The sequence below is a fragment of the Trichechus manatus genome, unplaced genomic scaffold (assembly GCF_000243295.1).
Source record: "Trichechus manatus latirostris isolate Lorelei unplaced genomic scaffold, TriManLat1.0 scaffold00012, whole genome shotgun sequence".
In the NCBI taxonomy this organism is placed as follows: Eukaryota; Metazoa; Chordata; class Mammalia; order Sirenia; family Trichechidae; genus Trichechus; species Trichechus manatus.
In genome coordinates, this window is record NW_004443948.1 from 17,884,507 (window position 1) to 17,903,530 (window position 19,024).

The following is a 19,024-nucleotide window of genomic DNA, read 5'->3' on the forward strand; positions in this document are numbered from 1 at the left end:
AAAAAAAAAAAAAAAAAGATGGAAGGAATACACAGAGTCACCGTACCAAAAAGAATTGGTCTACGTTTAACCGTTTCAGAACATAGCATATGAATAAGAACCAATGTTACTGAAGGAAGAAAACCAAAGTGCACCAAAGGCATTGGTTAAAAGCAAGGCTCCAGGAATTGACAGAATACCAATTGAGATGTTTCAACAAACGGATGCAGTGTTGGAAGCACTCGCTCATCTATGCCAAGAAATTTGGAAGACAGCTACCTGGCCAACCAGCTGGAAGAGATCCATAAATATGCCTATTCCAAAAAAAGTAATCCAACAGAATGCAGAAATATCAAATAATATCAGTATCACATGCAAGTAAAATTATGCTGACAATAATACAAAAACAGTTGCAACAGTACACTGACAGGGAACTTCCAGAAATTCAAGCCGGATTTAGAACAGGATGTGGAAAGAGGGGTAGCATTGCTGATGTCAGAAGGATCTTGGCTGAAAGCAGAGAATACCAGAAAGATGTTTACGTGTGTTTTATTGACTACCTAAAGGCATTCGACTGTTATTGACTACCTAAAGGCATTCGACTGTGAGGATCATAATAAATTATGAATAACTTTGCGAAGAATGGGAATTCCAGAACACTTAATTGTGCTCGTGAGGAACCTATACATAGACCAAAAGTTAGCTGTTCCAGCAGAACAAGGGGATACTGCATGGTTTAGAAGACGTGTGCAACAGGGTTGTATCCTTTCACCATACTTACTCAGTCTGAATGCTGAGCAGATAATCCAAGAACCTGGACTGTATGAGGAACGCAGCATCAGGATTGGACGAAGATTCATTAACAACCTGCAATATGCAGATTACACAACCTTGGTTGCTGAAAGTTAAGAGAACTTGAAGCAGTCACTGATAAAGATCAAAGACTATGATCTTCAGTATGAATTACACCTCAACATAAAGAAAACAAAAATCCTCACAACGGGACCAATACGCAACATCATATTAAGCAGAGAAAGGATTGAAATTGTCAGGGATTTCATTTTACTTGGGTCCACAATCAACACCCATGGAAGCAGCAGTCAGGAAATCAAACGACACGTTGTATTGGGCAAATCTGGTGCAAAAGAACTCTTTAAAGTGTTGAAAAGCAAAGATGTCACTTTGAGGACTAAGGTACCCCTGACCCAAACCATGGTATTTTCATTTGCCTCATATACATGCAAAAGCTGGTCAGTGAAGAAGGAACATTGAAGAAGAACAGATGGATTTGAATTATGTTGTTTGTGAAGAATATTGTATGTAAGCATGGACCACCAGAAGAATGAACAAATCTCTTCCAAGTACAGTCAGAATTCTTTCTTAGAAGCGACGTTGGCGAGACTTCATCTCATGTACTTTGGTCGTGTTATGAGGGATCTCCAGTGTCTGGAGGACATCATGCTTGGTAAAGTAGAGGGTCAGTGCAAAAGAGGAAGACCCTCAATAAGATGGATTGACACAGTGGCTGCAAAAATGGGCTGAAACATAGCAATGATGTGAGGATTGGGAAGTGTTTCATTGCACATAGGAGTCTCATGAGCCTGAAACGACTTGATGGCACCTAACAACAACAAATGTCATAACTGAGTAATGGAGGACACTGCTAGAAAATCAAAGTTCCAGATTTAACTGCATGAAAGGGTTTCTTACCATAGTTCTGTGTTCTAGTTTCCAATCAATCCAGTGTTGAGGACCATGGAAGTTTGGGCTACATAACTGTTGAATTACTGTTCAACATACAGGTTTCATCTTCAGTACGGATAGTCCTTTCCCTAAAAATTTAAATTGCATATGTATGTGTGTCTGTGTGTACACACCAACATATACGTATCTCTCCTTATCCAAATATATTTGGTTCCTTAGTTTCAGTGTCATGAGCTTGGATAGTGAGCAGTAGTGTTGGTTTATTCACTGTAGTTTAGTGTACAGTTTTTGTATTCATAGTGGATATAATTCTGAACTTAAATTTTTTAAAGTCTTAATGCTGCTAGGTTTTTACTGATGACTTAAATCATGGACCCCAATCTGATTTATGAAATATTTATTTTCTACAAAATAGTAAAGTGAATAAATGTAATGAAACATATATATATCAAATCTCATTTCATATAAACCTCAGAATATAACTGAGCATATGTTTTTATGTGAAGAGAACCTGTAAATGTATATTGGGTGCTTTCAGAAATTGGAAGAATCACTGATAATGTCACTCACATGTTCCAGTATTTAGCCTATGGGGGTAAAAAAGTAAAAATGTATACATTTTGAAATCATAAACATTGTATTCTGTATTGAAATTAAGTGGATAGAAATATTTCATATGTATGTTTTAGAAAGATAACCATACTATCTTATTTGTTTTTACAACATTTTGACTTTTATGGCCTGTATTATGTACCTTTTGGATTATATCATCATATTTAAAAATGTTATAGCAATTGTATGTCTTGTATATTTTAACCATATCTTTCAAAAGAAATGCTTTTCTTTTCTCCTTCCTTTCTTCTCCTGTATTCCTTTTTTTACTTCCTTCTTTTTTTATTGGTTGATCTATAAAGCTTAAATGATAGGCATGTTTTTCAGTGAGTATGATACTTCCAAAGAGGGACTTGGTGAGTTTAAGTGAGTGGTTTTCAACATTACAGCTGTAAATAGCACACACAAAACAAAAAAACCTAAAAAAGTATACAATGAAGTTTGAAAAGAAGGTGAAAATTTGCTATAATTAAGTGCTTTAAATGTTCCATATAGTGTCTGGAAGGAATAGACACCAAAACATTTTGTCGTGTTTTGATATTCCTGAGTGCCAAGGTCATGACTGGTGTTAGGGAGGATAAGAAAGCAGGCGATGTGTGGTAGGGACTGGTTTTTGATTTGCGGCTCATGGAGTTGCCTCCCTCGGCATGCTACATTTTGTTATATGCTATTTATGAGCTGTCTTGAGATTTGCAGAATTTATTTTCTGTCTCTCTCTATTGGCAGCCTTAGTATCTGGAATTAAGCTGTTGTGTATTTTATACTTCAAAGCCTGAGTGGTATCATTGACTTTATATTGGTGAGGCCAGGGAATGAACCCTTATGTAGGACCTGACTTTATAAAATCTTTTATTTGTGGTGTCAATACTGAACTATAGGAAGGGACAAGGGTTTGGGAGTAGAGCAGTGTTTTGGCTAGAGGTTGAGCTTTTGTTTAAAAAAAAATAACCAGGAAGTGACAGCGTCTAATATCTAATCATCTATTCACTTCATATACTTGTTTAGCCCCTACTATTTTTCATGTAGACTCTAGGGATAAAAAAGAGAAGATGATAATAATAGGTGTTTCTATCCTCTAGATACTGATGGGAGAGACTGGTTGATTAGTAAATATTTTTGGTGCAGTGTAATAAACGAGGTTTTAAAGTTCTTTAGGAGCCAAGAGAAGGTGGTAGAAAGACACCTAATGAGGCATATTGTATCCATTGCTGCGACTTGATTCTGACTCTAGGGACTCTGTAGGAGAGGGTTGAACTGCCCCATAGGGTTTCCAAGGCTGTAAATCTTTGTGGAAGCAGACTGCCACATCTTTCTCCCATGGAGTGGCTGGTTTGTTTGAACAGCCAACCTTTTGCTTAGCAGCCGAGTTTTTTTTTTTTTTTTTTTTTACACCAACAGCCGAGCTCTTAGCCACTGTGCAACCAGGACTCCTTAGGCATATTGAAGGGCCCTGGTAATACAGTGAAACCTGGGAGAGCCAGAACTCCGTGGGACTGCCTTGTTTTTCCGAGTCTCACAAGTTTTCCATGCAGTTACCACTTTTCTACTGCTTGTTTTAGTGGAAAATATTTGCGTTTTCCTTCTCTGACAGGTTTCCATCTTAACAGTTTCCGGCTTTTGCAGGTTTTACTGTATCTGAATGTGTTATAAGCTCTAAATCAAGGAGGTCAGAAAGTCACAGTATTCCTTTTTCATCCATCATCTTTTAGCACCATAATTCTGCTGTGTGTGGTTAAGAAATACTACAATAAACCCACTCCCATAGTTTTGTTATAATGAATGATGATATCGATCATGACTGCATTAAATTATATGACTATTTAATACTGTATCTTTAAAATAGAGGAGCCCTGGTGGTGCAGTGGTTTAGAGCTCGGCTGCTAACCAGAAGGTCAGCAGTTCAAATCCACCTTGGAAACCCTGGGACGGTTCTACTCTGTCCTGTAGAGTTGCCATGAGTTGGAATTGACTCAATGACAGCAGGTTTGGTTTTTTTGTTTTATAAAATATAAATATCATTTAGGAAATGGGTATTGTTATTACTATCATTATTGCATTATAATTATTGTTATTTTGTTCTTACATTATGCTGAACTGCACAGTTAGGCCAGTGGGAGTTCTCCTAAGTTAACTCTTTGACCTTTTATCAGTCCCTCTTGTGTTCTTGAAAACTTACTTTCTGGTAATAGTGGAAATCCTAATTTTCTTCTGCTGTGGTTTGTCTAACTACCTTCCAAGGAATTCTGATTCTTTGTAATGGTAAATAGTTTAAGAGAAAAAGCCTGGGACTTGGGTTTGCATGGAAGAGTTGATTCTGGGGAAAGAAAACTCTTAGAAGTGATAGAAATGTAAACAGTTTCTTTTTGAATATATAAGTTTACCTGGATCTCTACATTTTAACTTCTCATATTGTGACTCACTTTTCTTTTTTTTTTTTTTTAGTATATGGTTTCATTGCCCCCCTCACCCCCCAGACTTTCTCCTGTATTACAAAGGTTATTTTAAGTAATGCTATTTTATAGCACAACTACACTGTATATAGTGTCATGTTGTAAATACTGCTCTTGGAGATAAGAGAATTAATTTTTTTCCATAATTAAGAAATATACCTATATTATTTTAACACTAACCTGATAAAGAAAACTCTTTAGGGTAAAGATGGTATAGCATGAATGAGATTTTCTCCAGAAGCCAAATAGTTAGAAAAACTTACTTTTGCTGATAATAATGTCACTAATGATTTATTCTACCTCTGAGGGTTTTCTGATTAACAGAAAGTTGGTTAAGACCATCTGCATATTATTTATGCTTATTTAGTATAATATGTAGCAACATCTCTTGAGAAGGCAAACTTCTTGGGTTAACCAAAGAGATTAAATAAGGTAAATTCATATGTGGAATTATGGTTCATTTAGTGATTTTAGGTACATTTTTGCATGCTTAGGAGCAAGAAAATCTTCATTATTAAACAAAGTAACATTACTTTGCTGTGTTGAGATATATTTAGGGTATTCAGTAGAATAGTTTATTTTGGAGAGGTTAGTAATGTTTTCTTATTCTGACAGTTATATATTTATTTCACGACTTTTACTCCTAAGCAAACTTTTAGGTGAAAAAGTGAGCGCAAAAGCATTCCTGTCCTTTATTTAGCTACCATGTATCTCTAGAACTGAAAGGACACCTAGAATTTCCCGTATTTAACCTCTTTTTATAGAAGAGGAAGGAGCCCGGGTTACACAGTGGTTAGAGCACTCAGCTGCTAACCAAAAGGTTGGCAGTTCGAACGGCTCTGTGGGAGAAAGATATGCAGTCTGCTTCCATAAAGATTACAGCCTTGGAAACCCTATGGGGCAGTTCTACTCGGTCCTCTGGGGTCGCTGTGAATTGGAATTGACTCTGCAGCAATGGATTTTTTTTTTTTGATTTATAGAAGAGGAAGTTGATGTGTAGAGGATCAAAAGTACGATTTCTTCAATTTTTAATGATTTCTTGATGATTCAAAGTAATTGTTACTTAAAAAAACTAGTTTATTATGATAAATGGTAAGCATAGGCTTTAATGCAGTGATTTCTTAGAAAACTTATCTAGGTGCTGTATGCCTGATACTAAACCTCTAATTTCCTGAAACATAATTTATTCTACTTTCTATTATATAGCATTTTTTATGAGTGTTTGATATGTCCTTTTTTTAGGAAAAAAGGCTGAACTTCTCTTGGTCTTTTGGCATTTTCAATTGCTGTGTTCTTACAGAAAACTGTTAACTTGAATAAACTTAATATTAACTATTACTTCCCCAAATAGATTATCCAGAGCTTAAGTAATCAAAATTCTTAGAGTTTATGGTGTATTACTGCTTAGGGGATAGCCTTAAATTAATACCACTTTTTTCATCATTTTCTCTCTTTTGCTTAAGAGTTCTTGAAGCCAGCATAGCAGAAAATAAAGCATGTTTGAAGAGGACTCCTACAGAAGTTTGGAGGGATTCTCGAAACCCTTATGATAGAAAAAGGCAGGACAAAGCTCCTGTCGGGCTAAAGAATGTTGGCAATACTTGCTGGTTTAGTGCTGTCATTCAGGTAAGGTTCTATTTTTGCATATTATTTGGTGGGCATGATAGCAGTGGCAAGTGGATTGAGTTTCTTTTAAGTTGTATACTTTAAACATAAATGTAGACAAGTTTTTTATATGCCTGTCTGCCTGATGAACTAGTTTGGGAATTGTAAGCCTCAGCCCTCCTCATTCCTCATTCCCCAGTATGGAGTTTTAACAGAGAGCACTACCTATGCTTTTCTCTTAATTGGATTTAATTCCTGCGTGCTGTTAGGGATTGTTGTCAGGGTGGAAAAAAAAATTTTTTTAATGGACTTTCCTGCAAACTTTTCTGCAAATTTAGTGAAGCGTTGTAAACAAGATAAAAAGTCAGAATTGGCTGTTTGTAGGTCAATGCCCAAAAGTGAGGTGGTCATACTTCCTGGTTTGCCTGGCACAGTCCTGGTTTACTCCCATTGTAGATCAGTTGGCACCTAATGTCTTAAAGCCTTCTTTCACACTCCAAAGGGTTATGGACTGGATAATAAAATTATATGGTGACCTTACTCATAAATCATGTGATTCCAGGTTGACTAAATACAAGTGTCCTGAGGGCAGAGAGCACATCTTCTGCATTATTGTTCTATAACCAGCGTATAAAACAGTGTATTGCACATTGAAGGAACGCAATTAAGTATTGAATGAATTAATTAATTAACTGAAAAGGAGGAATATATATGATTTTTGGTATAATAGAAGACTTAAGATGCTTCTATCACCCAAATGATGTATGTTGTTGTATTTATTAGTTGTTTTTGAGTTGATTCTGACTCATGGCACTCCCATGTGTACAGAGAACTGATCCATAGGGTTTTCTAGGCTGTGACCTTTCAGAAGCAGACAGCTAGGCCTATCTTCCAAGATGTCTGTGGGTGGGTTTTAACTGTCAGCCTTCATTTAGTAGTCCATTGCTTAACCATTTGTGCAACCTAGGGACTCCTCAATGATGTATAAAATATCTAAACTATTAAGTGAGGATATTGAAAAATGTTGCAAGTTTTTACTTGCTCTTATCTCTCTAATTTTTAAATTTTCATTAAGAAACAGAAGTGCATAGTTCAAAGAGAAACCCAAAAATCCCATGGCATGAGAAGGTTTACAGTGAAAAACAGCAATCCTCTGCCCGAAACCTCTACCTTCTAGTCTTGCTTCTTAAAGGCACCCATGACCAGTTCTAGCTGTTTCTCCCATCATCTGTGTTGCCATTTCTAAACTACATGCTTTTCTGTTGAGATAGCTGAGAATTTAGCTCTCCTTTTTCACTCATCCAGAATTGACTTTTTCCTTCATTTCCCAACATAGTTATATAATAAGCCAAAAAGTCAGTAGTCAGTGTTTACATTTTCTGTGGCTTTATAAATATTAATCCCTAGTAAGCCAGTGATTCACTAGGATTACCCCTCTGTAATCTTTTGTTTTCTTGGAGTTATCAACTGCTGCCTTTTTTTTCCCCCTATTTTTTTACATACTTAAAAATTTCCATTTACTCCAACATTTTTATTATAGTCTTATCAATAATATTTTCTGTATCCTCAAACATTATCAGTTCCTTTTTTTTTTCTTGGAGATATCTTCCACAGAACATTTTTCACCTTCAAATCTAGACTGGATTCCGATTCTTTGTAGTTTAACTGTGGTTGCTGACTTTACAAAAGCAGGTCTAGAGAAAGAGAGTTGGGATCTCAGGGTGGGAGTCAGTTTGCAGGTTTTTAGTTAACCCATCTATTTTTTTTCCTGAATCTCATTCCTCCTCCCTCGACACAGACTATGCCTATTACATATTTTCTGAGCCGGAGCCTCTTTAATTCAGTTATCTTCAAAGATTAAGTTTTCTGTATTTCACATAGGGGAGGGTAGTCGTCTGACTATTCTGGGTCTCGGGAAGAACCTAGGGATTTAATTGCTTCCTACACAGAATTTCAGCTTTCAATCATGTCGTCTGTTTTTAGGCCTTACCTCACCTTGAGGTATCACTTATGTGATACCCTTCTTTTTGTTTTTAATCCATCGAGGAGAATTTATTTTGCTTCCCCTCAGTATCCTCCATCATAGACTCACAGTTTATAATATTTCTCTCGGCTCTCTTAATTCTGTAAGAGTACACTTCCTTTCTTCCAAAAGTTATTTGAACTCTCATATCCCACTAGTTCTGTTATTAACAAGAGTCTAGCCAAACTTCATTTGAATAGGTGTTTTTCAATATTCACATTAGCTTTGGATTGAATGAAGGGATGCTTTTTTTCCAAATTGTGCATCACTCACAAAAACAATTTAGACAAGTGACAATTGCTCTCCCTACCCCTTTTAAAGGAGCACGTCAGCCAGTACTAACTATGACTATGACTTAGGTATAAAGGGTTTGGGATTTGTCAATTCCTATGAATTGTTACATGGAGTTCCACTTTGGGTAATGGCAAGCTAGGTTGTTTTAGACCATCCTCCTGGTCATATTTTGCTATACCCCAAACAAAGCAAAACAAAAACAACTTGTTGAAGCTATTGAGGAGCTGCAAAGCAGTGAAGAATTTTGAGGCTAAACTCTGGGAGAACAGGGATGTCCAGAGAGTAAGCCTGGCTACAGATTTTTCTCCTTGAGGCAGTTCCAGAAGTGTCTGCTGAGTGACTGAGAAGCTAAGAGAAGTTTTTCACAGACTTGGGGTCCTAGTAAATACCTCAGATTTTCAGTTAGAATTCTAAAGGGCTAGAGCCTAGGATTAAGTAAGAAGTGGGAGTAGAGTAGGTTTCATAGTTTCTGGATTCCAGCTTCAAATCACCTCAGAATTAATTGTCTTAAGATACTCTAGGATTGCAAAGTGGCACCAGTCTAGCTGCCTGCCAGAAACAACTATAAATTATCTCTGGTAGAAGATAATATCTAGAACTTTCAATTATCTCCTCAGTTTTTTACATGCAATGTCTAACCCTCAAATCATTCATAATCAACCGTATCAGAAGATTGGATGTGTCTGAAAATTAAGAAAGAAAAATGGGCAATAGAAATATACCTACAGGGAATTATTGGTCATAGCTAAAAATTAATATACTGAAGGAATCAAAAGCAAGATTGAGAAGTTTGGGAGAAACTAAACACTATAAAGAAGGAAAAAATGGGTATTTTAAAATTGAAAAATATAATAACTGAAATTAAGAAGTTAGTGGGTAGGTTTAGCAGCATATTAGACAAAACTGAAGAATTTGTTAATTTTCAGACTAAAACCATGAGATACAGATAAGAGTTTATGAAATATTTTGGACATGGGGAAAAGTAATAATATATTTGTACTTCCAGAGGGTGAGTAAAAAGAGAACAGGGCAAAAGCAATATTTAAAAGATGATTATTGAGACTATTTTAAACCTGATGAAAGAAATCAAGCCACAGATTCAGGAAGCACTAGGAATTAAGTAGGATCAACATAAGGAATAGGATCAACATAAGGAATACTACACCAAGACACATCATAATAAAACGGCGAAGAACTGTAGACATAGAGAAAACCCTTAAAGCAGCCAGAAGGAAGAAAAGATACACAAAAGATATACAACCCATTACAGGCAACACTATGTGGTACATTTACTGTGTATGATGCATTCTGTTATTTTCTGTTGTATTCTATTTCATTTTTTAGCAAGTGCTCTTCATGATGTCATATAGCTTACAAGCTGGGATTAAAGCAACACTGCTCCAGAAAGCCTTCCCATGAGCCATCTTTCGTCTGCTCCCATTATACTCTGGAGGATCAATATTACTGTATCCTGGAGCCACATTTCGATTGTTATAACTGTGTCTGTTTCCTTTCTAGAGTGTGTGTCTCCTTTAGCATAGGCATTATATGTACTATCTTTGTGACACCGGCATCTGGCATCTGGCTCATACATTTATTGGTGCTATATATTTTTTGAAATGTATTGTGATAAGAACATGCATAACAAAACATACATCATCTCAACAATTTCTACATGTACTCTTAAGTGACATTGATTACATTCTTCAAGTTGTACAGCCATTCTTGCTATCCTTTTCCAAATCATTCCACCATTATTAACATAACCTCAATGCCCCTTAAGCAAAAGCTCTTCCTTTACCCCTTCCTCCCACTCCTGGTAACCAGAGGTAATCTTTGGTTTCTGTATATTTGCTTATTTCATATACTTGAGATAATAAAATATTTACCCTTTTGTTTCTGATCTGTTTTGCTCAGCATGATATTTTCAAGGTTCATCCATGTTGCGGCATGGATCAGGACTTCATTTCTCTTTATGACTGAGTAGTATTCCATTGTGGGTGTATTCTAGATTTTATTTATCCATTCACCTATTAGCAGACATTTTAGTTGTTTCTGCCTTTTGGCTATTGTGATAAGTACTGAATGAACACTGGTGTACAGGTTTCTATTTGTGTTCATGCCTTCACTTCTGGGTATATACCTAGGGTTGGGATTGCTGGGTCTGATAGTATATTTTTGTAGAATTATTGATACTAGCAGATAACTCAGGGTAAACGTATCTACAGATTTCTAGACCTTGTGTTTGTTCACCTTTTTATTTTGAGAAAATTGCTTGTTAATTGCATAGTAAAATAAAATATGAGAGATTTTAGTAATAGTAATTTTTTAAAATTGTCCATGTATAGGTTTCATGCTTTGCGTAAAATAAATATTACTAATACTCAAAAGTAGTATATCAAAATGTAAGAAATGTGACTTTTTCTCAGGGAAAGAAAATAGGCCTCATTATGCTAGTTGTAAAAATTTTGTGTATAAGTAATACAGTTGCCAAAAATAAGTCTGTGAGACCAGTCATATTTTTACAGTTCTGTCAGTAGGATTTTCCTTTAGGTTTTCTTAAATTATTGTTATTCTTTTTCAGTCATTATTCAATCTTTTGGAATTCAGAAGATTAGTCCTCAATTATAAGCCTCCATCAAATGTTCAAGATTTACCCCGAAACCAAAAGGTAAGATTATAAAAGATTTTTAAGCGGAGATAGATACTCTTTAAATTCTCTTATCTGTGATTGCTTTGGGGGTATTTGCCTCATCAAACCTGAAACTTAATGTCCAAATTTGAATGCCATCTCATTAATCTCAACTACTGCATTAATTGTCTATCCTTTATCAACATATTATAAATATGATTCTTTTCTTCACCTGCATGTCAGAATAATACTCCATTTTTTGTGTCATTTTAATTTTTGCCTGTAAAATTTCATAGGTTACAGTTCAAGGTTTTTCCTGAATTATCCTCTGGAAAATAGTGTAGAAATGAAATTAAAAAAAATTGATTCTCTAGATGAGCCCTTTAAAAAAGTTTTGCATTGGTTATTTTTGCACAGGTAGTCCCTGACTTACGACTGATGACTCTGTCATAAGTCAGTTCTGATATAAGTCAAATACTTTTTTTTAGTTTTCATTATTATTGCCTTTTATTATCAGTATCTTTATAAATCTAATTTTTATGTGTCTTTGGGGATTTGAAACACTATGTATACACTTACAGATATATTTCAATACATACATACATACAAACATACACAAATCATAAAAATTTACTGTGATGAGGAAGAGTTGGTTAACGTTGATGTTTTGTAAGTTGTGGTAATAACTTGTGGAAGGTTCTGGATCATCTGGATTATCTCTGGGAATGGGGTGTAGCAGTTGTAGTCAGAAAATTAGTGAGAGTTGTCTGTATGGTCTTTTTCGTTTTTCCTTCATATATTTCACAGTAACATATCACTGCTTTGCAAATCTGTCTGTTGACTTTAACGAAGTGATCAGCATTTGGTTCATGTTTTCAAGCAACTGACGCTGCTTATTTAGTTTATTAAAAACTCCAGCTAATTCTTTCTCTGTAAAATATTTTGACAGCTTCTTCCTTTTCCTTATTATTTCTTTCTTCAGCATTTCTTTCCTCTTCAAAATCCATTAATTCCTGATCTGTGAATTCCTTGTATTTGTGATTTATGAGCTGTTCTACATTGGTGATATCAAGTTCTAAATTCAGCATTCTTGCCATATGGATGATTTTTCCACTCATCTTTTCTATCATATTATCCTGATCAAATGCTGAAAGTGTGATAACATAACTCAGCAGTTTTTTCCAGATTCCCTGTATGTATCTTGCAGTAACTTCTTCCCAGGAAGATGCAATGTTCCAGATACACTGAGGAGTATTTCAGTGAAATTGGCGTCAGTGTATTAACAATGAAGTTGCAGTCCTAACTGCTGCCGGGCGCATGCACAGCTCGGTTGTCGTATGTCGTTATAGTTGAACATGGCCCAACTTTCTATCCATTTCAACTCCCTACATGGACACTAACACGGACTTTATTGTAGACCAGACCGTAGCCTGCTATACGGCAGTGTTTTGAACAGTAAATCATAACTTTGAACATCATCTGCCTGTGAACATCTGAGAATGATAACATCAGCGAATTATGCACTGGAACATTGCATGTAGTACATGTTACTAACGATAAGATAGAAAATAAAGGACGGTCATAAGTGCAGTTCATCTTAACTCAGATATGTCTCATGTCAGGGACTACCTATAGTGCAAATACATAGCTTCTATTTTGTAAGTTAGCATTGGACTGAGAACACACTAGAACCAGATTGCCTGGGTTCGAGCTGTGGACCTAGAGAAAATTACTCAATCTCTCTGTGCCTCAGTTTCCTCATCTGTGAAGTATAGACATGATAGTAATTATTTTATAGAGTTGCTGTGAGGATTAAATGGGATAAAACATGTAAAGTGGTTGGAAGTGCCTGGCATATAGTACTAGGTATTAGGTATTGTTAGTTATGTTTCTGTTAGCTTTTTAAAAAATAGGACTGACTTCCATGCAGAAATTCATACTTAATGGGAAAAAATTAGTTATGGAGATGAAAGGCTTCAGTGCAGAGCTTTCATGATCTTGCCATAAAGCAGCACTAAAGTAGACTAGTCACAAAGATAATGAGATTAGATTTTTAAGTTTCAATTAAGTGTTGAACTTTGAGTGACCCATTATCAGCTTTAGTGATAAATTACTAAATTATGTTTTTCTTCTGGTGTATAATTTTTAAAAACTCTTGCTCTGCAAACATCTGAAACATTTATAATGCAAACAAGTAGGAACATAACTTGATTAATAACCTACTTTTCAGCAAATCTTTGGGCAATAAAGTGTAAGGCCAATATATATAAATCGTTTTCAAAAGGGAACCCAGATCACCTGACAACCCCTTGCACCTTTGGAGAAATTATGCAAAAATCATTACAATTTTTACATGCAACTTTTTTGACTTTCACCTTCCCTTGCTTAATATCAACAATTCTTCTCCCTTCTAATGTCTCAGTTGAAGTATATCTATAAGTTATGTTATTTAGAATTATTATATCCAGTTATATATTCATATGTAACTTGACCTTTTCATTTATGTTTCTGGAGTTCAGTGCTTTTCAGAGCTTTAATTTCTTTTATTCTTCAAAGTGCTGAAAAAAGTTAGTTTGTAACCTTATTTAAAAAATAATTATATGTTCTAAGGTGTATATTTTCAACAATAACAAAATAAAAGAAATTATTAATAAAACATTGCCAAAACAAGCATAAACATTTGCAGTAACCCATGCTTTGTATACTGGGGCTAGTTTTAGGTTCAAGAGAATGTTCAGCTGAATACTAGGGAAATGTAAATCCAGTCTTCAGCACCTTTCTAGAAAAGTTTGTTTCTCACAGTGTAAGAGCTAGGATTTCTAAACGTCCCTTTAGCTTAAGAATTAAAAGACTCCCTCACTTACCTTCTGAAAAAGACACTTACTTAGAAGAACAGTGTGCAATTTTATATAAGATTGTTCCTCAAATGAAATTTTTCTTTAATTTGACATGTTGACAGCAGTACACACTATAACTTGATGCCTTTGAAACAAACGTGGGTTTTATAGGTAATTATCCGCCACTGGAGCCCTGGTGGCACAGTGGTTAAAGCGCTCAGCTGCAAACCAAAAGGTCAACACTTCAAACCTGCCAGCCATTCTGAGGGAGAAAGATGTAGCCGTCTGCTTTCCTAAAACTCTGTGGGACAGTTCTACTCTCACTTACATGGTCGAGTCGGAATCAACTCGACAGCAGTGGGTTTGGCTTGGTTTTTTGATCAGGCACTGATTGGTGCTGTATTCACTTGAGGTGATAGAAGGGAGAGTTTTATAAAAGGTGTCAGGATGACTTTTGTCACTTATCATTTAATAATGAATTTAAGTCGAACTCATGTAATGTTTACCACTACATTGAGCTTGAAAACTAACATGTTAATATACAGAATACACTTGGATCACTTAGATCAAATCACAGAGATGTTATTTGTATGCTATGCTAAGCAGGATTTTTTTATTAGCAGTTAAAGGTTGCCACAAGTATTATAAACATGTTGAATTAAAAAAAAGAGATAGAGTCTTTGAAATTAGTTTACATTTTAGGTAAGACTTTATAATTCCTTCGAGAAATTGGGACCAGTTTTATAAATCCATATTTATTTGAACTGTTTGACATAACAGTGTCTAGGAGAATTGTGAGATTACTAGAAATTTAAAGATAGATACCCACCGTAACCATCTTCCTTTCCCACTCACACATATTCTCTTTTGGGTTAAAAAGCACAAAATGATGACAAAAAATCTATTAGTTTAAGGAAACAAAGATGCATACCAAAAACCAAAACCAAACCCATTGCCATCGAGTTGATTCCAACTCACAGCGCCCCATAGGACAGAGTTAAACTGCCGCATAGGGTTTCCAAGGAGTGGCTGGTGGATTCAAACTGCTGACCTTTTGGTTAGCAACTGAGCTCTTCACCACTGCAGCACTAGGTTCCATTAAAGATGCTCAAGCTCATAATATTTAGAGGAAATAGCCACATAAATAGCAAAGTCTTATTAATTGTAAGGTTATATTACTTGCAAAGTCTTGATTTAGGGTGAATAGTTCCAAACAAACAATATTTTCCCCCACTTGCCACTACTTAGAAGTGAGAAGCAAATGAGAAGGGAATGTGTTTAGTTGAATACTGTACTATATTCCTGGAACAAATACCTGAAGATATTTCGAATTTTATAAATAAAAGAGACATGCTGAGATTTTTGCCTCTGGCCATAATGAAGTAATAGAGGCTGGATTTACTCTTCCATCTTAAACAAATAAAAAACTAGATAAAACATATAAAACAACTGTTTTCGGTGACTGGACCATAGGTAGCACAAGACAGGATATCCTTGAGAGAAGAGAATCAAATGAGGTGAGCACCGTGATTGCTAGGCTGAAGCACAGGGAGAGGAAACCCAACTAGAAAGAGTGGTGTCCCCATATCGAGGAGATGGAGCTTATAGTTTGGGAACACCAAGGCAACTAAACATGTATCACATAAGAACCTTACAGCACATAAAGTATACGAACCTTACCACTAGTACGTGATAGATTTAATCAAACCATGTCAATAAGCACATTCAGTGAAAGATATAAATAATACACCCCTTTTAAAAGGCAGAGATTGTCATACTGGATTAAAAAAAAAAAAAGACCCAGCTACATGCTGCCTACAAGGAAGCCCACTTTAAATATAAAGACACAAATGGGTTACAAATAAAAGAATGAAAAAATATATACCATGCTAATGCTAATCAAAGAGAAAGCTGTAGAGGCTATTATATAATCTCAGTAGATTTCAGATCAAAGAATGTTGCCAGGAATAAAGAAGGTAATTTCACAATGATAAATGGGTCAGTTCATCAAAGGGACATTAAAATCCTAAAATTTTATTCACCTAATAACAGAGTTTTAAAAGACATAAAGTAAAAACCGACACAAATGAAAGGTAGAAGAGGCAAATCCACAATTATGGTCAGAGAGTTGAACATCCCTCCTTCAATCTATAACGTATGTAGATGGAAAATCAGTAAGGATATAGAAGATTTGGACAGCACTGTCTACCAGTTGCACCTAATTGACATTTATGGAACACTAAAGCTGACAATTGTATAATATATGTTCTTTTCAGGTGCACATGGAACCTTTACTAAGATAAACTATAATCTGGGCTGAAAATAAGCCTTAATAAAGTTTAAAGGATTTAAATAATACAAAGTGTGTTTTCTGGCTACAGTAGAATTAAGTTAGATGTTAACAACAGAAAAATATCTAGAAAATCCTCAGATATTTGGAAACTAAATAATACAACTTCAGACAGCGCATGGTACAAACAAAAAAAATCAGATGAGTACATAATATGCTGAACTGGATAAAAATTAAAACATGACATATGAAAATTAGTAGAATGCAGCTAAAGCAGTGCTTAGCAGAAAATTTATGAGCTAAATACCTCATTAGAAGAGAAAAAAGTTTTGAAGTCAATAATAGCAGTTGTCACATGAAGAAATCAGAAAAAAAAGTATATTAATCCCAGAAGAAAAGAAATAGTAAAGATAAGAGCAGAAATCAATGGAATAGAAACCAGAACAATAGAGAAAATTAATGTCACCAAAAGCTGCTGTTTTGAGAAGACCAGCAAAATTGATAAACTTCTAGCTAGACTGAGATAGAATAAAGAGAAAAAACGTAAATTTGCCAATATAAGGAATGAAAAGGGGATATCATTCCATAACTTCTACACAATAAAATAGGGAAATAGGGCAATAGAGAATAGGGGGATATTATAAACCATGGACAAATACCTTGAAAACAGACTATTGAAACTCATTGATGAAGAACTAGAAAACCTGAGTTGCCGTATACTTAAATTGAAGTTTGAGTTGAAAACTTTCTCACCAGAAAATTTAACAGCACGGATATTTTGCTGCTGAATTATACCAGACATTTAAGGAAGAAATAATACTAATTCTCTGTACATTTTCCCAGAAAGTTAAAGAAGAGATAAAACTTCTCAACTCATTTTATGAGCCCAGGATTATCCTGACACTGAAAATATAAAAATATATTACAAGAAAACCACAGACCAGTATTACTCATGAGTGTAGAAGCAAAATTTTATAGCAAAATTTTGGCAAATAAAAAGGATAATACATTGTGGACAAAGAGAGTTTATCCAGACAAGATTGGTTTAGCACTCCAAAGTGTGTCAATGTAATTCACCATATTAACAGACCCAGTAGATACAGAGAAAGTACTTGACAAAAGCCAACATATATTCGTGGTAAAATCTCTCAGAAACTGTAATAGAAAGGAACTTCCTTATCCTGATAAAGAACATTTATGAAAAATTTACAAGTAACATACTAGTTAATGTTTTTCCCTAATGTTCAGGAAACAACAAGAATATCAGCCCTTACCACTTCTATTAGACTGGGGCTCTAAGGTAGATAAGGCAAGAAAAAGAAATAAATATGCAGAATGGATAGGAGGAAATAAAATTGTCTTTATTTGTAGATGAGTTGTCTGTGTAGAAAATCATAAGTACTCTACAACAAAAAGCTATGAGAACCAAGAAAGTAGTTTAACAGGGTTGGGTGATACAGGGTCAATATATGAAAATCAGTTGTATTTATAAATATTAGGAACACACAATTGGAAATTTAAACTGAAAAATTGTTGTTGTTATTAAGGCCATTGAGTCAGTTCTGACTCATAGCCACCCTGTGTACAACAAAATGAAACACTGCCGGGTCCTGTGCCATCCTTACAGTACTTGCTACATTTGAGCCCATTGTCACAGCCACTATGTGTCAGTCCATCTTGTTGAGGGTCTTCCTCTCTTTTGCTGACCCTCTACCAAGCATGATGTCCTTCTCCAGGGACTGGTCTTTCCTGATAATATGTCCAAAGTACGTGAGATGAAGTCTCGCCCATTCTTGCTTCTAAGGAGCATTCTGGATGTACTTCTTCCAGGATAGATTTGTTTGTTCTTGCTCGTTGTTGTTATTGTTAGGTGCTGTCGAGTCAGTTTCGACTCATAGTGACCCTGTATGTACAGCTTTTCTTAATAGTATTTTCATTTTGCTTTTTGAAATTCAAGAACATTTTCTAGCCACCCGAATTGGTTGAAAGCAAAACTATTTTATTATTTTACTTTTCTTCTCTGCTTCTCAGCATAATTTTAATTTTCAAGTCATTACTTTTAACCTTATTACTTTGCAGAGGATGTCTAAAAAAACTATTGGTTTATGTGCAGTGATAAATAAAAAAATTGATCTCAGGAAATTAAGTGTATTCGTGGAAATCATTTTGTGAATTGACATTCTTAATATATATGCTTTTTAAATTTGTTTATATAGGGTAATTGGTGGGGGAGTAGGATGTAGCAGAGAAAATCATGAATTAGTTTTCTTTAAAAACTTACATTTTAGCCTTTCATATTGTTGATGTTTATTGTACTTAAATAAAATCTGTGTTTTCTGTAATTTAGTATTCTGTCAGACTTAGTCAGTGTACTTTGTGATTGATGTAATGGTATGTAATTTTTAGATCCTATGCCAAGTATTTGCAGGCAGCTTTATTCCTTTCTACTTATCACTTAAGACTGTTTTGATGATATTGTTCTGGACAGCAACTATACAGAGCACACACACATATACATACATACTTGTACAGTTTTATAATGTTGTATAATATTTAAGTAGTATACATAAACTTTTTCTGTTAAAATTTTTATTGCAA

The 19,024-nt window shown here is 35.0% G+C and overlaps 1 protein-coding gene across 5 annotated transcripts in view; it reads left to right on the top strand.

The window, feature by feature from the left end:
- USP25 (ubiquitin specific peptidase 25) overlaps nt 1-19,024 on the top strand; it is a 157,148-nt gene that overhangs the window by 68,621 nt on the left and 69,503 nt on the right. For all 5 annotated transcript variants that reach the window (XM_023726642.1, XM_012554132.2, XM_004371346.2 and 2 more), the window contains 2 exons: nt 6,209-6,371; nt 11,252-11,338. In XM_023726642.1, coding sequence (XP_023582410.1) covers nt 6,209-6,371; nt 11,252-11,338 — 250 coding nt within the window. The remainder of the gene's footprint in view (nt 1-6,208; nt 6,372-11,251; nt 11,339-19,024) is intronic.